At 39.1% G+C, this 19,046-nt stretch overlaps 1 protein-coding gene and 1 pseudogene across 3 annotated transcripts in view; one reads left to right on the top strand and one right to left on the bottom strand.

Moving 5' to 3' along the window:
• The first annotated feature begins 3,666 nt into the window (after positions 1–3,666).
• LOC149811462 (65-kDa microtubule-associated protein 8-like) lies at positions 3,667–9,422 on the top strand (annotated as a pseudogene).
• Positions 9,423–9,478: 56 nt separating this feature from the next.
• The window catches only part of LOC149811461 (uncharacterized), a 111,780-nt gene continuing 102,212 nt past the window's right edge, over positions 9,479–19,046 (bottom strand). For all 3 annotated transcript variants that reach the window (XM_089993096.1, XM_089993098.1, XM_089993097.1), the window contains one exon: positions 9,479–9,798. In XM_089993096.1, coding sequence (XP_089849222.1) covers positions 9,712–9,798 — 87 coding nt within the window. In that variant the 3' untranslated portion in view covers positions 9,479–9,711. The remainder of the gene's footprint in view (positions 9,799–19,046) is intronic.

Genomic DNA, 19,046 nt, shown 5'->3' with positions numbered 1-19,046 from the left:
ACAACCATCCAGGAAATACTCATCGAATGAGTATGTGATGATTACAGATCAAGGTGAGCCAAAGACTTTTAAAGAAGTTTTGGAGGATGAAAACCAAACTGAGTGGCTTAAGGCAATGAAAGAGGAAATGAATTCATTGCATGAGAATCACATCTTTGATATGGTAAAGACACCTAAAGGGAAGAAGGTGTTGAAGAACAAGTGGGTCACCTTCTTATCAATAGGGTCATAGAGTCTGTAGCCAAATTCTTCATGTTCATAGCCAAGGAATATGCATTGCTTGGCTTTTGGATCAAGCTTGGACATCTCTTCCTTCAAAACATGAACAAAAACTCTGCAGTCGAACACTCTTAAGTGTCAATGGAAAGGTTTTTTCCCTGCCCAAACTTTCTCTGAAACATCTCCCTTCAAGGGAATAGAAGAAGACAAGTTGATAAGATCAATTGTTATCCTCATTGCCTCACCCCAAAAAGATCTTGGCAATTTAGAGTGTGATAGCCGACATCTAACTCTCTCAAGGATATGCGATTCATTCTCTCAGTAACCCCATTTTGTTGAGGTGTCATCCTCACAGTCCTTTCATGCTTGATGCCATGATTGGTGCAATACTGATCAAATGGCCCAATATATTCACCACCATTATCCAAGCGAACACACTTCAACTGCCTGCCAGTTTCTCTTTCAGTCATGGCCTGAAAATGCTTGAATACATCTAGAACTTGGTCTTTAGTTCTCAGTGTATAAGCCTAGACTTTCCTAGAGTGATCATCAATGAAAGTTACAAAGTACAATGCACCACCAAGTGTCTTGACCTTCAAAGGTCCACAGACATCAGAATGTACAAGATCTAGAACATGAGATTTTCTAGATGCAATACTTCTATGGAAAGAAACTATGTTCTGTTTACCATGGGAGCAATGAACACAAGGTTCCAAAGATGTACCTGCTGCACTCGCCAGGAGCTCTTTCTTAACTAGGACTTGCAAGTCTTTACCATATGCCCAAGCCTTCTATGTCATATTTTTGTGGATGAGCCAATCTCCACAGCATTCACAACACTCTTGCAGGTCTTTGCTTGCAAAGTGTAGAGGGAGTAGGTCTTAGTTCCTCTTGCTACCACCAAGAAACCCTTGGTTAACTTCCACCTTTCATCACTGAAGGTGTTGTTGTAGCCCTCATCATCCAACTTTTCGGCAAAGATCAGATTTAGTTGGATGTCTGGTACATGCCTTACATCTTTGAGCAACAATTTGCAACCAACGTTTGTTTTCAAGCAAATGTCGCCAATGCCAACAATCTTCGCCACATCTTCGTTTTTCATTCGGACATTCCCGAAATCACCTTGCAAGTAGGAAGTGAAGAAATCAGCCTGTGAGGTAACATGAAATGAAGCTCCAAAGTCAATGACCCAATCAGTCTCTTAACCGATCAGATTGATGATAGTGCCATCATAGATAACCATGAGCTCTTCATTTGTGACTGCGGCTATGACACTCTGCTTTTCTTCTGAGCTCTTCTCTTTGTATAGCTCCTTGAACTTGAGCTTCCTGCACTCCCACTTCAAATGCCCCTTCTTGTGGCAATAATAACACTCGACATCTTTCTTTGAGCTCGAGTGTGAGTGGCCTCCCGATTTGCCACGGTAGTGCGGAGCCTTGCTCTTACTCCCGCTTCTCCCCTGGTTTTCAATCACAAGTGCCTCAGAGGTAGAATTATCTGATGACTTTCTTCTCATCTCTTCATTCAAGAGACTACTGGTAACTTGGCTCATTGTTACTATTCCATCAAGTGCGAAGTTACTGACTGTGACCACCAAGGTTTTCCAACTCTAAGGAAGGGAACTAAGGAACAACAAGGCTTGCAACTCATCATCAAAAGTGATTTTCATTGTAGCTAACTGATTTATAATGCTTTTGATCTCATTTAAATGCTCTACAATAGAGCTGCCCTCTTTGTATTTGAGGTTCACAAGCTTTCAAAATAGAACGGCCTTATTCACTGTCGTTTTTCTATCATAAAGACTTTTCAGTTTGGTCCAAAGACCATGCGCCAAAGTTTCTATGGATACAAGATGAAAGACACTATCATCTATCCATTGCAGAATAAAACCGACAACCTTTCAGTCTAGCTTTCTCCATTTATCATCTTTCAACTCTTCTGGTTTGCTGCTATCATCCTCTATAAGTCTATCCAGATCTTTACAAACAAAAACGTCTTTCATTTTTGTTTTTCATGTCATCCAGTTTGTGTCATTCAAACTGATCATGCGACCGACGTTGTTCTCCATGACTCACACACAAATATATGATGAACTGAGACTAGAAACCAAAGCTCTGATACCAGATGTTGGGGGTTAAAATGGACGTACCGGGTCTCCCCACAAGTGTGAATCGATGAAAATAATAATGCAATAACAGTGGAAGAAAATAAAACCAAAACAAACCAACAGCAAAAACAAAATAACACACCGACGTACGTTCACGGCGACCAATAGGTCAACAACTTCTACTTTCTTCAAACAAATATTACAAAGTGGACAAATGGCATAAGTCTTATAAACACACAAGGTGTAACAAAATGAATAAGAGGATATATCTCATTGAGGAACAAAGAACGAATGATCTGAAGAACCAGCTTGACGAAGTTGTCCTAAAAGAAGTATAACAACACTTCTTGTTTTTGTTCACTCCACACCCTTTCGGTGCCCTAAAAGAGTTTCTCACACATTTTCGCTCTCTTCTGCTTCTTATTTTGCTCTCTCATCCATCCCTTAAATAGAGGATGAGACCCGCATTTAATGTGAAAGACTAAACGTCTTGCACAACTTATAATGCGCCTGAAGCGCATTAGCACAAATCACTATACACATGAAGCTACAAATCGCTATCCAGCGACTACTACAAATCGTTATGCAGTGATACCACAAATCACTATGCAACGATACCACAATTGCTATCCAACGACTACTACAAATTGCTATGCATCGATACCACAAATCGCTATCCAGCAACTACTACAAATCGCTATTTAGGTTAAAGCACTCTTCGCCAAATCGTTATCGACAAATCGCTGATCTTCAAACTCTGAACAGTTGAATCGTCATTCAGCTGAGATGACTTCTACAAATCGCTATCCGAAATTCTGCAGCGATACTGAATGTGCATCGAACCAATGGATCCCAGAAAGGAGGAAAACCCAACACCTTGAAGGGAAAGCACGCTTCACATATGTTAGATAGCACCCACCATCCCCCACTTTTCAGCCTTGTAATTCAAGCAAAAACTCAGTACTCAAGTAGCCCCCCACCTTTGTGCTGTCCACTCTGTGCCCATTTTCACGTTTTTCTCAACTACCTCACAATCCATGAAGTGGATTACAGTTTCTTAGCACTTCGCTCAACCTGAACTCGAGTACCCACATTCAATTTTCAGAGATAATCAATGGATTTGATCCCCATTGAAGAAAAAATGAGGAATTCAATGATGATTGAGTCCTCATGTGGGTACCTTCTGCAAGAATTGAAGGGTGGTTATTTTATCTCATAACAAAGTTACTTGGTGGCTGGGGTGATGATTTTTTCATCGTGCTTGTGCTTTTTTGGAGTTCTTAAAAATGTTGTTTTTTTTATTCTGTGGTTCTGTTCTTTTATCATTATTTGATGGGTAGATGATATGGGATGAAGTTGGGGAAGAGCAGATAGAAAGAGAGAAGGTTCTGATTGAATTAGAGCAGGAGTGTCGAGAGATTTACAAAAGGAAAGTGGAGAGTACAAACATTGCTAGAGCTCGTTTGCACCTATTGCTGGCTGATTCCGAGGCTGAATTCACCAACCTTCTTGTGTCCTTGGGAGAAAGATCGTTAGCTGGTCGAGTGAGATTTGTTTCTGCAGATTTTTCCTCTTAAAGCTTCTATGGTCTCTCATTCATAGTTCATCTTAGATTCCTGTTTTATAAGAGAGAAAATGATGCAGATGGGGACAGACCCAACCTGGGTCCAAGAGATCTGTTTGATCCATTTTTTGTATTCGGTTTTTTAACATGTATTTTCCCATTAATTTAAATCTTGGATCCATGTGGAATCCATGGTTTCCAGGGTTTCTTCTGTATAGTTAGGGTGCCTTTGAAATCCTTTGTTCTCAAGTCCGAATTGGGAACCTTGGATTTGAAAATCAAGATCTTTGGTCCAACTCCTTAGGTCGGGCAAAAGAATCATGTAAATAAAATATGTATCTGGGTTTCTCAAAGAAGTGATCTCAGATGCTTTGTTTGATTGCCTCATATCTAATTGTGGAGCCCACGCCTTTTAAATCTAATTGTGAAGGCTCTCAAACTCATCTAAGGAAGTTGGAGTAGTCATCATAAGTTTCTTAAATAGTTGGGAAGCATGCTTTTCAAAAACTCAATTTTAAAAAGCCATACTCTTCTCTTTCTAAATTTGATGAGAATATTTATTCTTCCATGCTTTCTACATATTTTCTCCCCTTCCTACACTTTTTTTATATGTCCTCACTTTTTTTAATCTTCCTATGTGTTTTTTCCTTTGCCTCCCACTCACTTTTTCATGTGCTCTTTCTAAATTGCTAGTCATCATTTTTAGATTTTTGACAAAAAATTAATTTGTATATTAAAAATCAAGAAATTTAATAATAGTAACTCTTTATTTAGTTTTTATTTTATTCTCATTTTGCTTTTAATTCGATCCTCAATTCACTTTTTGTTTCTTATTTTATTTTCAAATTCATTTTTGACTTCTCGCTTCCTACAAATTTTAAAATAGCTCGCTTCTCGCTTTCACTTCTCATATCTTTTTAGTTTCCGCTTTCTAGTCGGGTAATCTTGAGTTAGAGATTGCTTGTTATAGTTTTTTTTTTTTCAGCAGAATTGTAGTGATTGTATAATACTTAAGGGAAATCATAAATCATAATTTGCCGACAAGAACTGGGCACACCTTGCTATGTGGGTTGGTTTAAGGGGTTCAAGTTCAAGAACATCGTGAGTTTGATACTCTGTGCATCCCTTACCGCAAGGTTGAAGCCATGGAAACCATTCCTGGTGGGCAGAAGAGAGTACTGATGGAGTTTTACACTATGATCGCCGAATCAGGGCTAGTGCCAATGTGACACATTTTGACCCATAATGAGACATCTTAACCAATGTTGTTAGTATCGGTGTGTATAAAATCGATACACATCACCTCTGAATCGGCTGTGTTTTAATAAATGTAAAAAAAAAACTAAAAAATAATTTTTAAATATTTTTAATGATTTTAACACTTGTCAGATTGACACATAATGTTTTTTTAAAAAAATTTGGCCCGATACAAAACGATTCACTTAAGTTAAGTTTCAGGTATCTGCCGATACAGCTGAATTCGTTGGCCAAACAATTCAGGGCCGATACCGATACTGACAACATTGATCTTATGGTGGTTTCTCCCCCATTATCCAACGGAGGCATTTTTTTATATGCAGCTCCCCTGCTGACCATCCATCTCAAATTTTTTCTAGATGAAAAATGCACCCATCTCGAAAAATGCCAAGATGGATGGTTGTCAGGTAGTATAATGCGAAGTCTATAAAAAAACCCATCGTAGACCTGCGCAATTCTGCTTTGGTACTGCATCAGAATTCCGGTGATTTATTGTACAGTTTTTATTTGGGTAGCCATTGAAATTGGTTGGAACACTCAAGCAACAGCTCGAATCCATCACGCCCGCCCTGCACGAAATGCGGAAGAGGAGGAATAACAGAGTCAAGCAATTCCAGGATATTCTAAACCAAATTCAGAGGATTTCAGCGGAAATATCTAGAAATGCAGAACCAGAAGCTCTTCAAGAACGGGATATCAACCAAAATGACCTCTCCCTGAAAAGACTTGAAGAGTACAATACTGAACTACAGCGTCTCCACAGGGAAAAGGTAACGAGACGGTATTCCGTCAGAGCACTTGTGGATGCCGTTGATCTCAAGATGAATGGCATCCAAAATTCCAAAACCTGTACTAATGATATGCCTGGATGGGCCCCACTATTTTTTTCCGTGTTTTGGATGGACGGCATCAGAATGGTTTAATGGTTTTAAACGAACGGCTCACAGTGGGCTAACATCTGCAGTAGTTTCTCTTTCTAGGGATACCATGGGTTTTGATATGAAACTGTCTCCTAATGACAGACTCAGGAAAGTTGATGATTACTTGAGGTCTGTAAATAGCCTCTGTGCTACTATAGGAATGGATTCTTCTAAGATAATTGTGGGTATTCATCCGAGTTTGGTTGGTTCATCTGGACCACAGTCCAAGAACATAAGTACTGCTACTTTGGCTAAATTGGCTGACACAGTAGAGTGGTTGAGAGAAGAGAAGAGAAGCAGAAAAGGCTTGAGAAGGTGAGTTTTCTTGCTGCAAATGCACATATGCACGCACACATAATAATTTTTTTATGACTGAAGGAAAACCCTCACTTGATGGGACCAAAACTTCATGTTGAAGACACGACCACCCAGTCTTGCCCATGCGCCAGTTGATCCTGGGTGTTCAGCTTGGCACAGGACCCCACTGACCACATGGGTAACCATCGCCGGTGATGCATGCATGCACACAACACAATTAAAATTTCAAAAATGTTTTAACCGAGAATCTATCTTTCCAGAGACGTGAATATGAGATCCTTGTTCACCAATTGAAGGATTTGAGATTCAAGGCATTCAAATTAGGGTTGTCAACGGGTCGGGTTTGGTTCGGACCCAGGTGGAACCAGACTTGGACCAGATTTTTGGGTATGGCATCGGGTCTGGACCTGAGTTTAATAGGATCCATTATAAAAACATACCCGGATCTGATAAGAACTGCATGAACCAAACCCGGACTATACCTGATAAAACCATATATTTTTTTTTATCATTTTTACATTGAAAATTTGTGGGTCTTAATCAAAACTCGGGTCAGGTCCGAGTCTGGTATAACATTTCACAAACTATACCCGGGTCCATGTATTAATCAGACCTTCAGGTCCAGACCTGGGTATCAATCGAGTCTTCTTATTTATTACCGGTACACGGACCCTATAGGGTTTGGTTAGGGTCGGGTCTGGGTTAACCACGCCGGTTAACACTCCTAATTCAAATGCACCCTAAATCTATTTTGACCAATGTTGTCAGCATCGGCATTGGCCTTTTATCGTTTGGCCAACGATTCAGGTGAATGAGCCTCTACTGATGATACTCAAGTGACTCTTTGAATCGGCTAAAAAGAATTTTAAAAATATTACCTGTCAATCAAAAGGTTACAAGGGTTAAAAACATTAGAATAATATTAAAGAATAATTTCAAATAATTTTACATTGATTAAAAAATAGCCGATTTAGGGGTGAAGCGCATCGATTTTCTGCCGATACGCACCAATACTGTCAACATTGATTTTGACATTACCTCTCTCTCACGTTGAAAAAGCTGTAACTATGCATTTGTTGGTTTTCTTCCTACAGCTTAAAAAAATGGGGAGAACTTTATGAAATTTGTGGGGTCTAATGGACACCCCAATTGAGGCGCAAAGCTTATTTGTTCATGTAACAGAAATCTTGTTGGTCCCACCATCAGTATCTGACATATCAAGTCCTGGAAGCCTTGCCCTTGAAATGATTCATAAGGTCCAAATTATCTAGTATAGCGATTCCAGCAGAGTTTGCTTTCAATCATCTCTATACATCAATACTCACTCAAATTATCTGGACGCTTTACCGCTACTAACCCTTTTGATTCTACTTAGGCCGAGGCTGAGGTTGAGAGACTGGATCAATTAAAGGCTACCAAGATGAAGGTTCTCTTACACATGAAATGCATGGAGATTGAGGAAATCTGCAAGAAGAGTCGCATGGAAGTTACCTCACTATCAAAGATGGACGAGTTGGTCAGTCTTATAAATGCTGGTATGATGTATTTTTCTTTCTACCTTCCTGAGGTCCCCTATTTGTCCAAGCACAAAAAATCCGGGGATAAATACTCGAACCCCTTGGCATCCGACTACTCATCCCCAATTCTCATGGACAAACGGTCCTGATAATTCCATGTTTACATTGGTGCTGGGACAACATGCGGGCCCCACCAAGTCGAGGCCCGCTCCAACTACATTAACCCTTTCGGGCCGTATTAGTAACTGCTTGTGGGGACAAGTTAGTGCAGAAAAAAAATTTGTACAATGCACTGACCTCATACTCTTACCAAAGGGGAGATAAACTATGCCTATCTCCTCTCAGGCATGGACAAGCAGATCTCTAAAGCGAAAGAGGAAGCCTACAACAGAAGGTACAACAAGGTCATATGATTTACTTCTCAACTGACATATCATGAAACATCATATATATATACTGTCAGCGGGTTCCATCTCATGCAACTTATATTGGCTTCTACAGGATAATAACAGGTACACTGCGAGTAGAGGTGCTCATAAAAATTTGAAGCGGGCTGAGCACGCCAGGATTATCGTCAAGATTCCAGGTAGTTAAAAGCTGAAGAGACATTTTGAGTGTAAATTATGAATAAAAAAAGTGATAGCGTCTGATTGCATTTTTGTGCAGCTTTGGTGGAAATGTTGATCGCCAAGACTAGAAGTTGGGAAGCTGAAAGGATCAAAGTCTTCTTGTATGAAGATGTTAGTATTAGAGGAAGTGCATTTCTTACTTTCAATAGCCACACACACACACACACACACACAGAGAGAGAGAGAGAGAGAGAGAGAGAGAGAGAGAGAGAGAGAGAGAGAGAGAGAGTCATCACTTCCAACTCAAAGAATCCCCTCCTACTTTTGCAGGTACCGCTATTGGAACTGTTGGATGAGCACACCTTATTAAGGCAGGAAAAAGAAGATGAGAAACAAAGGCAAAGGGCAAGTAAAACTTTTTTTTTTTAATCTTCGAAGACCAATCCTAGAGTTTTTTTCAAGGGATTATTTTTTATCTCCACCATCCATTTGAGAAATGAGAAACAAGGACAAGCAATTCAACTTCCCTGTCCATGAACTGAATGGCAGACAGAGAGGGGGTTTTAGACCAGCTTTACATTTTTCCCAACTAGGAACAGCTGATATAAGATTTTCATTTCACAGGAGAAGAAGGTTCAGAGCCAAGTAATTTCCTATCAGAATAATCTATTCTCAACACGCCCAAGGTCTAGCAGCAGCCGACTTTCAACAGGATACTTGAACACAAGTTTTGGTAGCAAACCACCTGTGAACAGAAGACTTTCCACAGGAATGAATTCAACAAGCCAAGGCATGTCCCTCGTTAGAGAAGGCAGTAAGTTACGAAGACAAAGGATTCCAATGCAGCTGAGTTATAATTCTCACGTCATAGATGACTCATTGACTCGGCATCCCAAGTTTCTGCAACATTTTCAGGCCCATCGTCTCCTTGAAATTCTACAAACGCCATGACATCTGCCTGTAAAACTTCAAGATTTCATCACTTCAATACACATGCACATACACAATTAAGAGTTGGCAAGAAATCAACCCAGTTTATCTTTGTTTAAGACACCAGTGCCCTGCTAATTTGTAATAAATATTCATTGACAAAGACGTTTATGTGCAAGGATTTTCTCCAGTTATGCACATGATAAATAGACATGACAATGAACACAAGCTCTCAAGTTCTTTCCTTTTTCTTTTTTCTTGTGAGGAACTCGTGCATTTATTACAACATTGTTCAGACTGTGTGATATAGTTAAGAAAAATCTACATCCTTGTCCACCAATGGGTGTGTCAACCGCCACCTGACTCTGGCATTGCTCCTCTTGTTGTGGTACAGAACCTGTTAAACACAATTTAAATATAGTAAGAAATGGGTGAGAGCAGCCTGATAGATATTTATCTTCAGTTCCTGGTTTTTGCATACCTTGCCAAAAAAAAATTACACATGATCCAAAAGTCCTAAGAAATAGAAACCTCTGTTGGAAGACTGTGGAGCTTGTTTCTTACCTGAATATAAATCCATAATTTTCGTGGATCCAACTACGTGGATGGGGGGGGGGGGGGTGTTGCAGGGGAGTCAGCCGCCCCCCTGCCGGTAAGGTGGGGGTCGGGGGCATTAAGCCCCAAGGCAAATTTTTTGGAGGATAGTTCTATGATTTTACCCTACACTCATTATTATATTCAACTACACTAGTAGACTCCTTGTAAAATTCTTAGACTCTTAATTAAGGAGGCATCCTCCTCTGTATTGTGTATCCCAATCAATAAAGAAGAAGGCTCAATGCGGTCTAGGACGTAGGCAGTTTTCACCAAACCGTAAAATCCTTGTTTTTGTGTGTGGTTGTTTTTTCTTTTGCTCTTTTGTGCTTGTTTCTTTGATCCATCAATAGGTCGAAGGGTCGTTCCCTAACAACCTCATCATCTTGCACTAAGCCTACATATTTTTATTTCCATTACTAAGTCTCGAGTGTCCCAATATGAGGAAATGGATTTCTGTGCATCAATTCCAAGTTGGTTTTCAAAGACAGCCACCCAAAACCTTTTAGAAAAACCTTCCTCCAAAATTATTTCAATAATTTGGAAGAATTTTTTTATCGAAAAAAGAAAAATCTTCCAAATTATTGAAATAATTTTCTGAGCATTCATGTGTAATGATGTTTAGCAAAATCCCATACTGCATCTACAGAGTAAAAGGTTACAAAAAATGGACTTTCAAATGAATAATATAGATTTTCAACATGAAACTATTGGATCCATGTTTTAAATCATTTTATCATCAAGCAAAAGATGTAAAATTCTCACCTTTTGATATGTTACCATGTATATAAAAGTTTTCCTATGATAGAACATGGTAGAAAAGAGGCTACGCTAAACTGTAGAATTTTTCTGCTCTTATTAACAGGCAATCTTGCACATACAGTTAGCAAAATGAAAATGGAGGCCGCATTAATATACTTCTACAGTACACTTTGGTTAGAATAGATTTCATCATTCAAAACTTTGACTAGCACCTGGTATATGTCCAGCATGGCCTACTTATTACCTCTGTACTCTGTACATTAGTTTTGATTCCAATACGACATGTAATGCAATTTCTAGCCCTCAACTACAGTTTAATTTGACTAATATGCAGTTGACAATTTACTCTTCATAAATGAAACTTACAACGGATTTGCTATCATAAACACCCTCAAAATGGTAATTAGAGTCAATAGACAATGTTGAACATATCCCAAGGTTACATCTAGCTTTTGATGATAAGATTTACATAACGGAATTGTGGAAAAGATATAGTGTAATGACTCAAGAATACCAATGGATTACTCAAAATAACAATAGTAAACAAGAAAGAGCTTACCATTTCATATTCTGTTCATCCAGGATTTGGGTGCTTTTGCCCATGTAAATAATGCTGCTTATTGTGCGACATTTTAATAATGTTACAAATAAATGTAATTACATTGTATATATATGTATATTTATATATATGCAATACTATATATGTATGTATACATATATGTACATATGTATATATATTTAAATATATATTCTATTTTGTTTCTTTTCTTTTTATTGTTTTTTGTTTTTTAAACCTAGTCAACCAAGGTTGACCAAGCCCAATGGCTATAATTTCTAGCTGTTGGACTAGATCTAACAGCTAGAAATCTAGCCGTTAGATCTAGACTAACAACTAGAGAGGGCTCTCTCTAGCCCATTTTGTTATGTCCTTTCTCTCCCTCTTTGTGTATATAAATAGGGAATCTCTCCTCATTGTGTGGTATGCTTTTTGCATACTTGGTATTAATAAAATATTAATTTGTTAATTGTGAGAGCCTTCTTTGTGTGTGCCCTTTGTGGGTTTTGTGAGGTTACCATTTGTGGTTCACTTTTGTGGTTGTCCACTTTGTATCTATTGGTGGACATTCTTGTTCTTAGTTGAAGACTCATTTTCTTTCATGGTATTAGAGCCATAGTGCTCTTGATCGTTGGTGATTGATAACTACATGCTCATGTGTTTGTGTTCGTGTACCTCTTCTTGAGGATCAACTTGACTTTTTGTTTGGGTGCAAGTGGATTGCTTTTCAAAGTGTTCATGGTGCAGTGCTCGTGGTGCTCAAGTGGTCGTGCTCATTTTCTTTTTCTCTCTATTTCTCTCTCCTATATTCTCTTTTGTAATCATGGATGATAAGGAAAGTGTTAGTGTCATGCCCATCAAACTTAACGATGCTAACTATGTGATGTGATCTTCTATTATAAAGCATCACATTTGGGGCAAGAGATTGTGGGGGTTGATGGATCCGATTCGAAACCTAAACTAATTCTCACCAAAGTATAGAATGAAAAGGAAGTGACTCTTTCGAATAAAGAAAGAACCAAAGCTATATCCGACTATAAAAATAAATGGAAAGAGTGGAGAATGGGACATGCCAAGATAATGTCTTGGCTCATTAATAGTGTTGATGTTAAAAAATGTTTTAGTCTTGCAAAATTTGAGCATATTAACAATGCTTGAAAATACCTCAAAAATATGTATTACCTTAAGAATATTGCACATATGTGCAATTTACAAGACAAAGTTCGAACTATGACCCAAAAAGACAAAAGCATTAGGGAGTACAATAATGAGTTATCCGAACTTAAAAGAAGAGTTGGCTCTCCTTAGACCAAAATGACATTATCTCCAAGACATTGAGCTAAAAAAAAAATTTAATATGAATCATTTAAGACCTGAATTTGAATATACTAAATCAGTTCTTTTACATAGAGGAAAAGTTTCATCTATTGTTGATACTATAGAAGAGCTAAGTATGGAGGAGAATAGGTTGAAAAAACATTCACTCAAGAATGATAAAGATTCAGTTTGGGCCGTATCTAAGTCGGGCACCTACACTCGCACATACAAACCACCTCATTGGAGACAAGGCAATGGATATGACAATAAAAAACTTTATTTTCATTATTGTCATGAACTGGAACATATTAAACCTATCTGTCCTAAGCCTAGAAGAAGGGAGAAAAAAAATTATATAAAAAAAAATGGCTACAAGGGACTACGGACGTTAACAACTCTCAAGACTCATCCATTGGAATCGCTAAGTCCTTGTCTAAATTGGTTGAAGCTCTCCAATCCCTCCTTAGAGGGTCACCTTCTTCAATTGTAGCCGCAGTCATCCTACTCCAACCTCGGTAAGTTTTCTTGGCTTCTTGATTTCGGTACATCATTTCACATGGCCCCAAATTTTGATATTTTATTCGAATATCAAACTAACTCAAGTGTGTGACTAATGCTTTCACTATCAATGGTACATCTCTTGAAATAGAAGGAATATGTGAACTTGAAAAAACCTTTTAAAACTCTCAAAAGATTTTAATTTCAAAAATTAAATATATCGTTAAACTAAATTTAAATATTTTATCGGTTTCACAAATATCATACCATGGTTATAATATCTCTTTCTCATTGAATGGTTGTTGCGTGCAGGATCACCAGTTAGGGAAGATGATTGGGCAAGGCCACAGAGAAGAAGGCCTCTGTTACAGGCCCAAGAATACTTTTTGTTGTAATGTCTAAAAATTAGATTTAAACTTATGACATAGAAGATTAGGACATCCAAATGTATCAAAAGTTTATTTTTTTTAACTTGGAATTTTATTTTTAACATTGATAATTTTACTTGTGATGATTGTATTCTTGGCAAGCTGAAAAGATTATCTTTTTATGAAAGAACTTTTGACTCTGTTAGACCTCTTGAGTTAGTTCATTCGGATGTTTGGTTTGAGTATAAGTTTAGGGTAAGCCATGATGTTGATGCCAACACTTAGACACTTCAAGACATTCCGCAGAACAAGAAACCTATAGATTGTAGATGGGTATAAAAGGTAAAAACCAAGATTGATGGGACCCTAAAAAGGTATAAAGCCAGATTAGTTGCCAAAGGATATTGCCAAGAATATGGTATAAAATTATGAGAAAACTTTTGCTCATGTCGCTAACATAACCATTGTTAGAACATTAGTAGCAATAGGATCCACTAAAAGATGGCTTATATATCAAATAAATGTCAAGAATGCCTTATTTAATGAAAGTTTAGTTGAAGAAGTATACTAGAGTCACCTCCTAGTATGATCATTCCTAAAGGAAAAACTCTTAGCTTAAATAAAGCACTTTATGGTTTAAAACAAGCACTGAAAGCAAGGTATGACAAATTCAATAAGGTTATGCTTGATATTAGTTTTAGAGCTTGTTTGACTGACACTACTTTATTTGTTAAGAAAACGATTGTAGGTATTATTATTCTTATTATATATGTGGACGACATGATCATCACGGGAGGAGATAAAAGAGTTGAACATATTAAAAAATTGCTCAAAAATCATTTTGAAATGATTGGATTTGGTTTCTTAAGATATTTTCTAGGAATTGAAGTTGCTTATTCTCCTAGAAGGAATTTGTTATCTCAATCTAAATTTGCCTCTGACATTATTTTCAAGTCTCGAATCATGGATGATAAGAAAGTAGATACCCCCGAGGTTGTCAATATCAAGATGAAAATCGATGGCGGAGAACCTCTTGAAGACTCAACTCCCTATAGACAACTTATCGGGACACTCTTACCTTTCTATCACTAGACTTGATACAACACATGGACACACAGCTACTCTGTTTCAACATGCTCCAACTTCTATTCACATGGAAGTCGTACTACAAATTATTAGATATATTAAAACTCGTCTTCTTCATCTATATTAGATTTAATTATTTATGTTGATACTGACTGGGGAGGTGATCCCATTAACAGACATTCAACCCTGGGGTTTTGTATATTTTTATGTGAATCCCTAATTTCATGGCAATGCAAGAAGTAACAGATCTCACTTTTGTCAACAGAAGTTGAATACCGGGTCACAACAACTACCTCTATGAAAGTGGTCAGGCTAAGGAGTTTGCTGGCAAATATGAGAATTCAAGTAACAAGAGCCTCGAAAATGTGTTGTGACAACAAAAGTATGATATACATTGCTAACAATCATACTTTTCACGAGCACACTAAACATATCGAGATGGATTGTCACTATGTACGAGTATCTAAATGGCAACATTGATCCACCTTATGTTACATCAGAGTACCAGTTGATAAATTTCTTCACCAAACCTCTCTCAACTCCTAGGTTTCACTTTCTTTTAGGCAAACTTTTGGTCATTATACCGTAAGTCTAAGGGGGAGTGTTAAAAATGTAAATACATTATATATATATATATATATGTATATTTATATATATGCAACACTATATATGTATGCATTCATATACTTATATATATGTATATATATATATATAAATATATATTCTATTTTGTTTCTTTTCTTTTTCTTTTTAAAACTAGTCAACCAAGGTTGACCAAGCCCAATGGCTAATTTTTAGCCGTTGGATTAGATCTAACGACTAGAAATCTAACCGTTAGATCTAGTATAATGGCTAAAGAGGACCCTCTCTAGCCCATTGTGTTCTCGCTTTTCTCTCCCTCTTTGTGTATATAAATAGGGGATCTCTTCATATTGTGTGGTATGCTTTTTGCATACTTGGTATTAATAAAATATTAATTTGTTAATTGTGAGGGCCTTATCTCTGTGTGCCCTTTGTGGGTTTTGTGAGTATACCCTTTGTGGTTCATTTTTGCGCTTGTCCATTTTGTATCTATTGGTTGGCATTCTTGTTCGTAGTTGAATTAATAAAATATTAATTTGTTAATTGTGAGAGCCTTCTCTGTGTGTGCCCTTTGTGGTTCATTTTTGTGCTTGTCCATTTTGTATCTATTGGTGGACATTCTTGTTCGTAGTTGAAGACTCTCATTTCCTTTCAAATAAATGGAAACCCATCCTCCTCCCACAAGCTTTGGCAGTGTTTCAAGAAAGGAGTTACACATGGACGTACTCCATGGGTCCAAGCAACAAATTACAAGGATAATTGTAAAACCCTCGAAGAAGAAAAAAATCTGGACCCTGGACGGATCCGGACCCAGACTCGACCCAGATCCGTCAGGGTGGTTAGTCGGCTGCGTGCTTATAAAAGCACGCAGCGGCAAAAGGGGGGAGGTATGTCGAAACCTCCTTCTACTCTGCTCTCCCATTCTGTCTCTCTCTTTGCACTTTCTCTCCCACGACAACCCACCGCCACCGGCGACCTCCCGTTCGGCAACCCTCAGGTGACCACCTCTCTTGTCTTCTCCTGTTGACGGGATCGGCACAAGCGACCCCGACTCGAGCTCCCTTCCGGAAACCCAAGGTTGGCAGCCCAGGTGTGCACCCCTCTGCTGCCTCATCTTCCCCTTTTCTTTTCTTCTTCCTTCCGTCGACTGACATGGGCAAAAGCCCTTGCCTGTCGGTCTTTTACGACAGGGAATGGCCGTTCAGCAGGGGTAAAACCCCTGCCGCCTGTGAGAAAGGTTTTGGCAGGGGGGTTGGTGCCCCTGCCTTTTCTTTGACCAGGGAGGGTCGAACCCCCTCCCTGCTTTCCTGTGTTGATTGCCTGTTTGCGTGTTCGTCAGGCAGGGGCCAAGCCCCTGCCTCTTTGCGTATTTGGCAGGCAGGGGAAAAGCCCCCTGCCTCCCCCTTTGTGGCTAGCAGGCAAGGGTCTCGCTCCTACCTCTTTGCTCTTCCGGCAGGCAGGGCGAAGCCCCTGCCTCTCTCGTTGCCTTCATCAGGCAGGGGTGCAGCCCCTTGCCTCCCTGTTTCTCGCCGACAGCAAGTCAGCAGGGGCTCCCTGCCCCCTGCTTCTTACACTTAAAGCAGGTTCGCAGAGGCACGTTGCCCCCGCCTCTGCCTCTTTCACGACAAAACAGCGGCAGTGCTCCTGTAGCATGTTGACTTCTCGCTTTTGCAACTCGTACGACGGATCTCACTCACGCCCCATGACTCGAGTTGTCAATCGCTTACACCCGCAGACGCCAGCAAGCTCGCAACTCCCCAATGTAGGGGAAGATTGCACAGAGGACTTGAACAATTGAATTGAGTTCAATTAATTAAAAAGGACAAATAAATAAATGAATAAATAAATATACGAGTACATAGTTAACTCAAAGATGCGGTTTCGCGATCCTTGTCCTTTTATTTTCTCTCATGTCTTTCCTTTGTCGCCACACTTTGCGCCCAGGCTTTGCGTTTGCACTCCTGCTTTGGTCTTTACTTTGTCGTTGCGTTTTGCGCCCAGGCTCCTGCTTTTGCAAATGTTTCGTTACTGCCTTGTCATTGCAGATGACGGGCATCCTCGCAGAGGATGCAAAGGCATTCACCACTCTTCCTCTTGCGACAAGAGTTGACTCGGGAGCTTAACGATACATCCGCGTCTAAGGAGAGGGATCCCTAGCAAGGATCCTGGCTTTTCGAGTGAGCAGTCCTGCAAAGTAGACTTGAGAAATTAGAGAGCTGCACAAAAGCAGCAAAGACTGCTCAAATCAAAGTGTTTGGAAGAATATGCTTGTCTATTTCAGTTCGTGCATCCAACATATCTCGGGTAACCCCAAATTGGGGCTTGAGCGAACTTCTTAGCGGGGGTTCTGTTGAGAAACACGTATCCAATTTATCTAGGCCAGTATCGAGTCATGCGAGGCATATAAATACTACGATAACGGATGAGATTCTGGAAACTCGCATGCCAAATATTGGCACAAGCTGATGGTTGTTTCAAAAGATAAAGAATGTCAAAAGTAAAGTTTGAGAAACTTTACATCTTTGCGAAACACTTCTATTGAGGCTCCTATTGAGGAACTATACCCCTTTTATCCTAGAGTACTTGTAGACGTGCACTGCACGCTAGTACTGCAATGATCGGATGAGACGGTCGAGGTGTTAAATGCACAATATTGTAATCACATAAAATGGTGATTGATCGCCTTCACAGGCAAGATGCCCGAGCGGTTGAAAAACCAGAGCATGTAGAATGGGTCGTTAGTTAAACAACGCCTAACACACCCATTCGCCTTTTGTTTGTTTGATCGGTACAAAAACTCTAATGGACAGGTTGTTAACAACCACCCCACGAGCAAAGATCTGGCCTCTCGAGTCATTGGAGTTAAGGGAAAGGGGACTACCAGACATTATCCTAGGTGGTAGATCCCATGAACTTCTGCAAAAGTTGGATGCATCCGTTGCCAAGTAACTGCTTTTGGAGAATCCTCTTTCGGCTGAAAGTCGTCTCCTTAGGAGCTGACTCAACTAGCTATTCGGGTTATTGAAAATACATAGAATAACAGACGCCCGAACTAGTGTCAGTTGTTTCTACGATTCATGTATGTGCGTACCCGTAGGCTAGCAATATCAAAACATAAGTTTGTTCACACTGGTTGAAGGGTCATAAGACTTGTTAGTTGTTGGGTAGTTCACAGCTTACGATCAAATGAATCGTCATATTGTGTTTGACAGTTGCACTGCTTACTTGCTTTGCACTGCTTACCTGTTTAACTGTTGATCTGCTTTAAACGGCTTAACATGCTGAATTAAATGCTCTCAATTCAGTTCCTTGTAGTCTCTCTTGTGCACCTACTAGTTTTTCGTGAAACTAACCCGTTCTATGGGTACAAGTGATGTTTAGGTACACCAGGCGCGATTGCGAAATGACTTCAAGATTTCTTTTTCCTGCTCTTAGCTCGCGTTCTTGACGTTTTTTGGTTTTGTCACGGATTTTTCTTGGGATATCCAAATTTTGTACTATTGGGAACTTCTTTTAATGAAAGTAGCTTTTCCAAGTGTTTTGCAAGTAACATGTGAAGTGAGTTTTGGTTCTTTTAGCTAACGTGCCCAAAGTTGTCAGCTTGCCTTTTTTAATTCAACAAAAGAATCGTCTTTCGCTGATTACATAAACTCTGAAAGAAAAGATTTTTTTTTTAGTCTCTTGCCTGTTTTCTAAAAGGTTCGCAAGTTTGAAATTTTGGGGCATTACAATAATGGAGTTCAGTAAAAAGGACTTGAAACATAAAAAAGTTAATTTCAGCTTATATATATAGTGAGAGAGAGAGGAAGTTGGGGTATGGACCTATACTTAAGTATATCGAACAGCTAATAAAACCCAAACTGCCAAACATTTGAATTTGGG

The sequence above is a fragment of the Nuphar pumila genome, chromosome 17 (genome assembly GCF_984573655.1).
Source record: "Nuphar pumila chromosome 17, dmNupPumi1.hap1.1, whole genome shotgun sequence".
In the NCBI taxonomy this organism is placed as follows: Eukaryota; Viridiplantae; Streptophyta; class Magnoliopsida; order Nymphaeales; family Nymphaeaceae; genus Nuphar; species Nuphar pumila.
Note: the sequence above shows the minus strand (reverse complement) of the source record. Positions and strands in the feature narration are given on the sequence as shown.